At 25.4% G+C, this 12,755-nt stretch overlaps 1 protein-coding gene across 1 annotated transcript; it reads left to right on the top strand.

The window, feature by feature from the left end:
* Positions 1-7,005: 7,005 nt before the first annotated feature.
* Positions 7,006-12,755, top strand: LOC143033735 (uncharacterized). The gene is made up of 2 exons (XM_076199219.1): positions 7,006-7,452; positions 7,654-12,755. The coding sequence occupies exons 1-2, from the start codon at positions 7,197-7,199 to the stop codon at positions 8,211-8,213; spliced, it is 816 nt and encodes a 271-aa protein (XP_076055334.1). The 5' UTR covers positions 7,006-7,196; the 3' UTR covers positions 8,214-12,755.

The following is a 12,755-nucleotide window of genomic DNA, read 5'->3' as shown; positions in this document are numbered from 1 at the left end:
TGTTATTACAGATGAGAACCATCATTAACAGTACCTTCTACATTGTCATTATCTGTATATTTTAAACTTTTCATTACTTGTATAATATTTACGTTATAATTGTATTCTAAAACTAATTATTATTATTCTGTTATTCTATTATTTCTATATACTAATAGTGTTTTCTATTAGTGTATTATAAACTCTTCTATATTAGTATATATGTTGTCATTATTAGTACACATTAAATGTATCTATATCAATATACCTTATAAACTTTTTATTAGTAGTACACGTTAAACTTATTTTTAATAGTACCTTGTCATTATTAGTATATTCTAAACTTGTCATTATTATCAGATTCAAAATATGTTTTATTAGTATATTCTAAAGGTGTCTTTATAAGTATATTCTATACTTTTCATTGTTAGTATTTTTAAATTAAAATTATCATACCTTTCTTTATTAGTATATTCTAAACTTTTCATTGTTAGTATATTATAAACATGTTATTAATAGTACCCTCTAAACTTGTATATTTTAAACTTTTTATTATTGCTACACCTTAAAGATATCGTTGAAACTTCTCAATATTAGGAAAATCTATACTATTATTAGTACATGATAACCTTGTCATTATTAGAATTTTCTGCACTTTTCATTATTAGTATACACTAAACTTTCTTTTATTAGTACATAGAATATTTTACAATTCATTATTAGTATATACTAAACTTTTCTTTACCAGTACACAATAAAGTTATGACTAGTAGTGCCTTTTCAACTTGTAATTGTTTTCATCATTAGTAGACATTAAAGCCATCATTAGTAGTGCCTTCTAAACTTGTCATTATTTGAAAAATTCTAAACTTCGCATTATTAGTATATTCTAAACTTCTCTTTATTAGTACACATTAAATTTTTCTTTAATAATATGTTCTAAACATTCTAAAATACTCATTTTAGGTACAAATTGAAATTATCATTATTTTCTAAACTTGTCATTATTAGTGCAAACCAATAATACCTACTAAACTTATTAAAATTATCATTAATAGTACCTTTCAAGTTTGTCATTATTAGCCTTGTCATTATTTGTACCTTATAAACTTCTGATTACAAGTACACATTAAAATTATCGACATGTCATTATTACTATACATTCATGTTATCCTTCATAGTACCTTCTAAACTTGTCATAATTAGTACCTTCTAAACTTGTCATTCTGCCCGTGTCCTTATTAATACACATAGAATTTATCACTAGTATCTTGTCATTATTAGTGCAAATTAAAGTCATCATTAATAGTACCTTCTATCTTATAATTAGTATATTCTAATATTTTTATTATTGTACATATTGAAGTTATTGTTAATACTACATTCATTTTTTTATTATTGGTATATTCTGAACAGGTCATTCTTAGTATTTTCTAAACATGTCATTATTACTACACATTAGAATTATTATTAATAGCACCTTCTAAACTTGTCTTTTTTAGTATATTCTAAACTTGTTATTATAAGTATATTCTAAATTTGTCTTTATTAGAATATTCTAAACTTCTTATCATTAGTATATCCTGAATATGCCATTCTTTAGTATATTCTGAACTTGTCATTATCAACTTATTGTAATTTTGTCATATTTTGTATATTTTAAACTTGTCATTAATTTTAAACATTAATTTCATTATTAATAGTACCTTCTAAACTTGTGAATAATAGTATATTCTTAAATTATCATTTTAGTACACATTAAAATATTAAACTTGTCATTACTATTAGGTTCTAAATTTCTTATATTTAGCACATTATGAACTTGTTATTATTAGTTATTAATAGTTACTAATAGTTATTAATAGTAATTAATAAACTTGTCATTATTAGTATATTCTAAAGTTTTCATTGTAGGTATATTCTAAATTTGTTATTATTAGAACTCATTAAAGTTATCAATAGTACATCCTAAACTTGATATTATTTATATTTTCCAGACTTGTCTTTATAAGTACACATTGAAGTTATCATTAATGGTACTTTGTAAATTTGTCATTAGTAGTAATTTTCCAAACTAGTAAAGTTGAAGTTATCATTATTAGTACCCTCTAAACTTGTCATTATTAGTATATTCTCAACTTGTCATTATTAGTACATATCATTAATAGTACCCTCTAAACTTGTCATTATTAGAATATTCTAAACTTGTCATTTTTTGATATTCTAACCGTGTCATTGACACTATATTCTAAACTTGTTATTTTAGTATATTATTAACGTGTATATGTTCTAAACTTAACATTATTAATTTATTCTAAAGTTGCATTTATGAGTATACACTAAAATATTATAAATATATCTTCTTAACTTTTCATTTTAGTATATCTTAAAAATGTATTTATTAGTATATTCTAAACTTGTCGAATTAGGTATATTTTAACATTTTCATTATTAGCATATTCTAAACTTACATTATTAGTATACTCTAAACTTGTCTTTATATTCAGGTGTATTCCTTATTAGTACACATTAAAGTTGTCATTATTAGTATATTCTGACCTTTTTATTAATTGTATATTCTAAACTTGTCATTTTAGTATATTCTAACCATGTTATTATTAGTATATTCTAAACTTGTTATTTTGGTATATTTTAAACGTGTAATTGTTAGTATTTTCTCAATTTTCATTATTAGTATGTTCTAAACTTAACATTATTGGAATAATCCAAACTTGTACACATTAAAGTTTTTATTAATACATTGTCTAAATTTTTCATTGTTAGTATATTTTATACATGTAATTCTTAGTATATTCTAAACTTGTCATGTTTAGTATATTAAACGTGTCATTATTAGTATATTCTGAACTTGTTACTTTACTATACGTGTCATTATTATTATATTCTAAATTTTCATTATTAGTATGTTCTAAACTTAACATTATTGATTTATTATAAATTTGTCACTAGTAGTTATATCAGTAGTTATATTAGTTATCATTAATATTTCCCAAATAACGTTCATTGATATTTTCCAAATATAACTTACCATTATTAGTACATTCTAAACTTGTTATTATTAGTATATTTTAAACTTTTTATTATTGCTACACATTATCATTAATACTAACTTCAAAACTTCTCAATATTAGTAAAATCTATACTTTTCATTATTAGTACATCCTAACCATGTTATTATTAGAATATTCTATACTTGTAATTATTAGCATATACTAAACTTTCCTTTATTAGTACGCAATAAAGTAATGACTAATAGTGCCTTTTCAACTTGTAATTATTTTCACCATTAGTAGACATTAAAGTCATCATTAATAGTACCTTCTAAACTTTGTATATTTTAAACCTATCGTTATTAGTATAGCTATTAGTATATTCTAAACTGTCTTTATTAGTGCACATTAAAGTTATCATTTAGATTATTCCAAATTGTACACTTTAACCCGTGGATGCACGTTTTTTTTTTTTTTCAAGCAAATATGCACCGTAGGGTCAATTTGACCCCAACCTCTTTTTTAAAGTATTTTAGCATATTAAAGGTAAATAAAATATTTATAGTGTTAATATATATATCCAATACCCAGTATATAAAGAGAAACATCACTTCTTGATACCATAAAGGCAAAACAAATAATATATATTGAACCAATGTACAAATATACGTGCTTTAAAGTAAACTCAATGGATAGTGAAAGAAAATATTACCTCTAATATCACTTCAAAATAAAGTTAGAACTAGTGAACAGGAATGAACATATATATTTAACATACGGAATATAAAGAGAAACATCACAAGCTTCTTGATACCATAAAAACAAAACAAATAGTATGTTATGAACCAATGTACAAATATATGCGCTTGAAGGTAAATAAACTCTATAGATAGTGAAAGAAAATATTTCCTCTAATATCACTTCAAAATAAAGTTAGAACTAGTGAACAGGAATGAACATATATATTTAACATCTGGAATGTAAAGAGAAACATCACAAGCTTCTTGATACCATAAAAGCAAAGCAAATTATATGTTATGAACCAATGTACAAGTATATGCGCTTGAAGGTAAACTCTATAGATAGTGCAAGAAAATATTTTCTCTAATATCACATCAAAATAAAGTTACAACTAGTAAACCGGAAAAAAACTAATAGTTTATGACACCTCATTAGCACACATGTTACAGGAAATGACCATATGATTTGGGCATATGAACTGTTTACACTGTCCACATTTTGTACTTGTCTTCTTGTCATCAGCTCTATATAACATGTCATTATTAAAATATTGTAAACTTGTGATTATTAGTACACATTAAATTTATAATTAATGGTGCCTTTAAGGTTGTCATTATAAACTTGTCATTGTTCGGATATTCTAAACTTTTATTATTAGTATATTCTAATCTCATTATTATTATATTCTAAACTTGTCATTACTGGATTAGTACACCTTAAAGTTGTCTTTATTAATATACATTAAAGTTATTATTAATAGTACCTTGTAAACTTATATGCTAAACTTGTCATTATTTGTACAAAATAAAGTTATCATTAGTAGAACCTTCTAAACTTATCGTTATTAGTATATTCCACACTTCTCATTATTTCTAAACATTAAAGTTACCTTTAACAGTATCTTCTGAACTTGTCAATCTTAGTATATTCTAAATGTCATTGTAAGTATATTCTAAACCTGTGATTATTAGTACATATTAATGTTATCATTCGTTCTATCTTCCATACGTCATTATTAGTATATTCTATTTTTTTCATTATTAGGACTTATTAAAGTTATAGTTAATAGCACCTTCTTAATTTGTCATTGTTAGTACATTGTAAACTTGTCATTATTAGTACACATTAAACTTATCAATTATAACACCTTCCACACTTGTCAGTATTAGCGTATTCATAACTTTTCTTTATTAGTATATTATAAACCTGTCATTATTGATACATATTAAAGTTATTATTAGTAGTATCTTCTAAACTTGTCATTACTTGTATATTCTAGTATTAATAGTACACATTAAGAGTACTTTCTAAACATCATTATTAGTATATTCTAAACTTGTCATTATTAGTACACATTAACGTTATTATCAATATTACCTTCTTAAATTGACATCATTAGTATATTGTAAACTTGCCTTATCAAAAATACCTTTTTAACTGTTTTTAGTACATGTTAAAACTATCATTAAAGGCATCTTCCTAACTTTTTTTTATTTGAACACATTAGAACATATTAAAATTACCATTCTAAACTTGTCATTACTTCTACATTCTAAACTTGAACACATTAAAGTTATCATTAATAGTATCTTTAATCTGATCATTATTAGTATGTTCTATAATTATCATTACTAGTGCACATTAAAGCTATCATTAATAGCACTTTCTATTCGTATAATCTAACCATTACAATATTCTAAACATATCTTCATTGATATGTTCTCAACTTTTCATTATTAGTTCTTATTAAATATATTCTAAACAAGGCAATATTAGTGTATTCTAAAGTTGTCATTATTCTAAACTTGTCATTATTATCATATTCTAAACACATGATTAGTAGCACCTTCCAAAGTTGTCATTATTCGTATATTCTAATCTTTGTCATTATTAGTACACATTACAGTTATCATTCTAATATATGTAATTATCAGTATCTTCTACAATTGCCATTATTAGTGCATATTAAAGTTATCATTAATATTACCTTCTAAACTTGCCCTTATTAGTATATTTTAAACATGTGATTATGAGTACATATTAGAGTTATCATTAATAGTACTTTCTAAACATGTAATTATCTTTCATATTCTAATCTTGTCACTATTAGTACACTTTAAAGTTATCATTAATAGAATATTCTACAATTTCATTATTAGTATATTCTAAACTTGTTATTAATAGTATACATTAAAGTTATCATTAATAGTATCTTTAATCTGATCATTATTAGTATGTTCTATAATTATCATTTTTAGTATTAGTTATATTAACAGTATCTTGTAAACTTTTCATCATTAGTATGTTCTATACTTGTCATTATAAGTATATTCTTAACGTATCATTATTACTACACATTAAACTTACCATTAATAGTACTTTCTAAACTTGTCATTATTAGTATATTATAAACTTACCCATAATAGTATATTCTCAACTTTCATAATTAGTACACATTAACTGTACCTTGCATTATAAGTATATTGTAAACTTGTCACATTAAAGCTATTATTAATTATACCTTCTAAAGTTGACATTATTTGTATATTACAAAATTGCCATTACTAGGATATTCTAAATTTGTCATTATTAGTATATTCTAAACGTATATTACTAGTACACATTAAAGTTATCATTAATAATACCTTCTAAACTTGTCATGATTAGAACATTATAAATTTGTCCTTTTTGATACACATTATGATATTCTATAGTTGTCATTGTTAGTATATTATAAACATTTCATCATTAGTACAAATTAATTTATTCAATATTAGTACATATCAAAGACATTTAATAGAACCTTCTAAAATTGTCATTATCAAAACATATTAAAGTTATTATAAATATAATTTTCTAAAATATTGATTATTGGTACGCATTGTATATATCATTAATAGTACTATCGACAATATTTATTATTAATATATTCTAACTTCTCATATTAAAGTTATCAATAGTTCCGACTGAACATGTTATTCTTAGTATATTCTAAACTTGTTACTATTAGTACATATTAAAGTTATCATCAAAGGTATATTCTAAACATGTCATTACTAGTATTTTGTAAATTTTTCACTATTAGTACTCATTAAAGTAATTATTAATACACATTAAAGATTTTACTAAAAGTACCTGCTAAACGCTATACGTTTTTTCTAAATTTCCCATTTTATTATAAATTAAATTTGTCATTAACATGTAAACTTTTCATATTTTAAACTTTTTATTATCATTTCACATAGATTTTATCTTTAATAGTGCTTATCAAACTTGTCATTAGTTCTATATTCTAAACTTCTCATTAATAGTATATAATAAACATTAAAGTTATCCTTAATAGTACCTTCTAAACTTGGCATTATTAGTACGACAAGCTTGTCGTTATTAGTACGACAAGCTTAGAATATACTGTCCTATTTTAAATTCCAGGACAGTTTCTTCCACCAGAAATTTGGCTTGGCCATGGGCTCTCCATTAAGTGCAGTCCTGGCTAATTTATTCATGCAATTTCTAGAAACAGGACCCTTTGCCAACATCGTTCCCGAGCATGTGACCTGGCTGCGATATGTGGACGATATCTTACTCGTCACACCCAGGCGTTTCAATCTTCAGCGCTTGCAGACGGCCTTAAACGAAGTGGAGCCCACCATTCAGTTTTCCCTAGAGGAAGAAATCCACGATTCTCTTCCTTTCCTGGACACACACATCTTTAAGTACGGTAACCAACTTGAATTCAAAGTGTATAGAAAGCCCACCAACAAAAATTATTTAATTCATTTCTACTCCCACCATGATTTAAGGACCAATAGAGGAGTAGTAATAGTTTTTTTCCTTAGGGCATTTAGGATATGTAGTGCAAAATACTTAGAAGAAGAGTGCAAGTTTATTAAAGAGACCTTTTTAACACTAAAATTTCCAGAATTTCTTTTAGATAATTGCAGACAGCAGGCCGCTAAGATTCGGGAAAGCCGTAGGCAGCAGGACAGCACAACAAGACGTCTCGTGTTGCCAACCGGCGACGTTGCCACCAACCTGACACGTCTTTTAAGAACCACCAACTTGGAAATAGTGTGCCAGACAAGCAGAACAATAAAAGACATCACGAAGACGGAAACACACAACAACCAGACACCGGGCACCAAAGCCGGTGTTTATCGTATTCCGTGTTCAGGATGTGATAAAGTTTACATCGGAGAAACGTCACGCGACCTGAATACACGAATACGTGAACACCGTTACGACGTCAGGCATGATGTCACCACCAATGCATGTGTGACACATAGAAACAAGGAAAACCATCTTATGGACTGGAAGAATGCAGAGCTGCTGATACGGGAACCAGACAAAATCCGCAGGAAGTGTTTAGAAGCAGCAATCATTCAAGGAACGAACACTATTGAACAAAACAGGGGCATGTTTAACATATCTCCTCACATTATTCCCCTAATACCCATGGCCAGCCAAATATTAAATATTTGAACCACCCTTTGTGGACATTTCGCCCCCGGACATTTGGGCCAGCATTCTCATCCTTTCCCAGTGTCCAATCTCCCCCCCCCTTCTCCTCCTCCTCCTCTTCCTTCCCCCCCCTTTTCTCTCCCCGTTCCCTCCTTTCCCCTTATTTAATCTCAAACATTTGTATCTCAACTTGTACTTGAATAAGCTGTAATAAGCGAAACGTCGTACAAATAAAGGCTCCGTCCTCATATGGTGTTTATCACGTCAATACTAATAATGATAAGTTTAGAATATACTAATAATGAAAGTTGAATATCCGAAAAATGACAAAACTATAATGACAATTTTAAAGGCACTATTGATTATAGCTTTAATGTGTAATCACAGGTTTCCAATATTTCAATAATGACATGTTTAGGGGTTACATTAATGTTAATGTGTAGTAATAATAACACGTTTGAAATATATTAGTAATGCATAGTAGAAGTTGCTATTAAAGATAACTATAATACGTACTAATAATTAGTTTTGAATATGACAATGACATGTTTAGAAGACACTACTAATGATAACTTTAATATGTATTACTACTCAAAAGTTTAGAATATACTGATAATGACAAGTTTAGGATAATTATAAACTCTGTATATATTATATTACCAAGTTTAGAATATACTAATAATAGTAATGATACAAGGTCCTAGTAATGATAACTTCAATGTATACTAATAAAATTTACAATATCAAAGAAAATATACTAATAGTGATGTTTCGAATTTACGAACAATGACAACTTAAGAAATTATTGTCAGTGATAACTAATGTGTACTAATAATGAGGGTTTAGAATAAGCTTTAATGGGTACTAATAATGACAATTGTTGAATATACCAATAATGACAAATTTAGAATATGCTAATAATGTCAGGTTTAGAATATACTTGTAATGACAAGTTTAGAATACACCAATACTAACAAATCTAGAAGGTATTATTAATGAAAAATTTAGTATGTACCAATAATAACGAGCTCAGAATGTACTAAGAATCACAAGTTTAGAATAATGACATAATCAGAGTATACTAATGATAAGCTTAGAAGATAATATTTATGATAACTTTAATGTGTAAAAGTTTAGAATATATTGATAATGGCAAGTTTAGAAATTACTATAAATGACAACTTTAGAAGGTTCTATATATGATAGCTATAATTTGTACTAAAAATGGCAAGTTTAGAACGTACTAATAGTGACAAACTTAGAATAGTATTATAAATAAAAGCTTTTATGTCTTCTAGTAAATAATGTTTGGTATATACAAATAATGACAAGTTTAAAGGCACTATTAATGACAACTTTAATATGTACTAATTATCACATGTTTACAATATTGTAGTAATTTAAAGTTTAAAAGGTTATATTAATGATAATGTTAATGTGTAGCAATAATGACACGTTTGAATTATATTAATAATGCAAATTTAAGCAAATACTAATAATAGCATGATTAGAAGTTGCTATTAATGATAACTATAATACGTACTAATGATGATTAGATTTGAAAAAATAACTAACAATGTCATGTTAAGGAGCCAGTAATAATGATAACTAACATGTACTAATACTCACAATTTTAGAATATACAAATAATGACAAGTTTTAAATAATTATAAACTTTGGAATATATTAGTATTGCCAAGTTTAGAATATACTAATAATGATAAGCTTACAAGGTCCTAATAATGATAACTTTAATGTGTAGTAATAAGGACAAGTTTAGAATAATAAAAAGATATGTTAGTATTTACTAATACTGATATGTTTCGAATATACCAACAATGACAATTTTAAAAAGTAGTGTTAATGATAACTTTAATGTGTACTAATAATGATGGTTTAGAACATACTAATGACAACTGTAAAATATACTAATAATGACAAATTTAGAATATGCTAATAATGTTAGGTTTAGAATATAAGTATAGAATAATGATAAACTTTGGAATATATTAGTATTACCAAGTTTAGAATATACTAATAATGATAAGTTTTTAAGGTCCTAATAATTATAACTTTAATGTGTACTAATAACGACAAGTTTAGAATACCAAAGAAAATATGTTTAGTATCTAATACTGATATGTTTCGAATATAAGAACATTGGCAACTTTAGAAAATATTGTTAATGATAACTTCAATGTGTACTAATAATTAGGGTTTAGAACATACAAATATTGACAAGCTTTAATGTGTACTAATAATGACAAGTGTAAAATATACTAATAATGACAAATTTAGGTCAGTTTTGGAATATACTTGTAATGGCAAGTTTGGATTACACTAATATTTACAAAGTTGAAAGGTATTATTAATGATGTGTACTAATAGTAGCGAGTTTAGAATATACTAAGAATGACAAATTTAGAATAATGACATGTTTAGAATATACTAATGATAAGCTTAGACGATAATTATTATGATAACTTCACTGTGTACAAGTTTTGTATATATCAATCATAACAAGTTTAGAAGTGACCAATAATGACAAATTTAGAAGGCACTATATATTATAAATTTAATTTGTACTAAAAATGACAAGTTTAATAATGATGAAGTAAAATATGATATAAATGAAAACTTCCATGTCTTCTAATGATTAATGTTTGGGATATACTAATAATGACAAGGTACTGTTAATGATCATTTTAATGTGTACTAATAACAAGCTTGGAATATATGAATATTGACATCACTAGAAAATATTGATGATATCTTTGTGCACTAATAATGACATTTATAATACACTATTAATGATAACTTTAATGTGTACTAATAAAGAGAAACTTTTAATGATAACTTAAATATGTATTGATAATAACAAGTTTATAATATACAAAAATTGACAAGTGTAGAGGGTACTATTGATAATAAATTGAATGTGTACTAAAATGACAAATTTAGAAAGGTACTGTTAATGATAACTTTAATGTCTAGCTACAAAGACAAGTTTAAAATACAGTAATAATGACAAGTTTAAAATACAGTAATAATGACAAGTTCAGAAAGAACTATCACTGTAAACTTTAATGTAATCCAATAATGACAAATTTAGAAAACACCAATAATGAGAAGTTTAAATTATACTAAAAATGAGATGTTCAGAAGGTACTATTAATGATAACTTATATGGCAAATGGCAAATGATGACAAGCTTAGAATATACTAATAAAAAGTTAAGAAACTACTATTAATGATAACTTCAATGCTAATAATCACAATAGAATAAATTAATGTGTACTAATGTTAAAAAGTTTAGAATATATAAAAATGGCATGTTTAGAAGAAAACTTTAGAAGAAAAGTTTAGAATATACTGATAATGACAAGTTTAATATAATGATAATAATGACGATTTTAGAAGGTGCTAGTATACAGTAATAATGACAAGTTCAGAAAGTACTGTTACTGTAAACTTTAATGTAATCCAATAATGACAAATTTAGAAAACACCAATAATGAGAAGTTTAAATTATACTAAAAATGAGAAGTTTAGAAGGTACCATTAATGATAACTTATATGGCAAATGGCAAATAATGACAAGCTTAGAATATACTAACAAAAAGTTAAGAAACTACTATTAATGATAACTTCAATGCGTACTAATACTGCCAAGAAGCTAATAATCACAATAAAATAAATTTATGTGTACTAATGTTGAAAAGTTTAGAATATATAAAAATGGTATGTTAGAATATAAGTTTAGAATATACTGATAATGACAAGTTTAATATAATAATAATAATGACGATTTTAGAAGGTGCTAATATGTGCTAATGTGGTTTAGAATACACTAAAATAGCACTTTTGTAATATACAAGTAAAGATAAGTTCAGAAGGTACCTTTATGACAACTTTTAGAAGGTACTATTAATGATAACTTTAATGTGTACTTATATAAACAAGGTACTATATACTAATAAGGGTAAGTTTAGAAGGTACTATAACTGATAACGTTAATTTGTACTAATAACGACAAGCTTGGAATATACTAATAATGACAACTTTAGAAGATACTACTAAAGATATCTTTAATGTCTATTAATAGTGATAAGTTTAGTATAAACTATTAATGAGAAATTTAGAATATACTAATAATGACAAGTTTGGGAAGCACTATTAAAGATCAAATCTATGCGAAATGATAATGAAAAGTTTAGAATATGACAAGTGTACATGTTAATAAAAATCTAATTTACAATAACATGGGAAATTTAGAAAAAACGTATAGCGTTTAGCAGGTACTATTAGTAGAATCTTTAATGTGTATTAATAATTACTTTAATGAGTACAAATACTGAAAATTTTACAAAATACTAGTAATGACATGTTTAGAATATACATTTAATAATAATATGTTCAGTCGGAACTATTGATGATAACTTTAATATCAGAAGTTTAGAAAATATTAATAATGAATATTGTCGATAGTACCATTAATGATATATACAATGTGTACTAATAATTAATCAAACTTTAGAAAATCATTTTTATAATAACTTTAAT

The sequence above is a fragment of the Oratosquilla oratoria genome, chromosome 16, assembly GCF_046742065.1.
Source record: "Oratosquilla oratoria isolate Oo_2021 chromosome 16, ASM4674206v1, whole genome shotgun sequence".
NCBI lineage: Eukaryota > Metazoa > Arthropoda > Malacostraca > Stomatopoda > Squillidae > Oratosquilla > Oratosquilla oratoria.
This window is presented reverse-complemented; position numbering and strand designations above follow the sequence as displayed.

Bases quoted from the DNA above. Each gene is read 5' to 3' on its own strand.
- LOC143033735 (XM_076199219.1), top strand. From the start codon at position 7,197: ATGGGCTCTCCATTAAGTGCAGTCCTGGCTAATTTATTCATGCAATTT. The intron at 7,453-7,653 runs GTAACCAACTTG...TAAAATTTCCAG, and splicing joins CACACACATCTTTAAGTACG to AATTTCTTTTAGATAATTGC.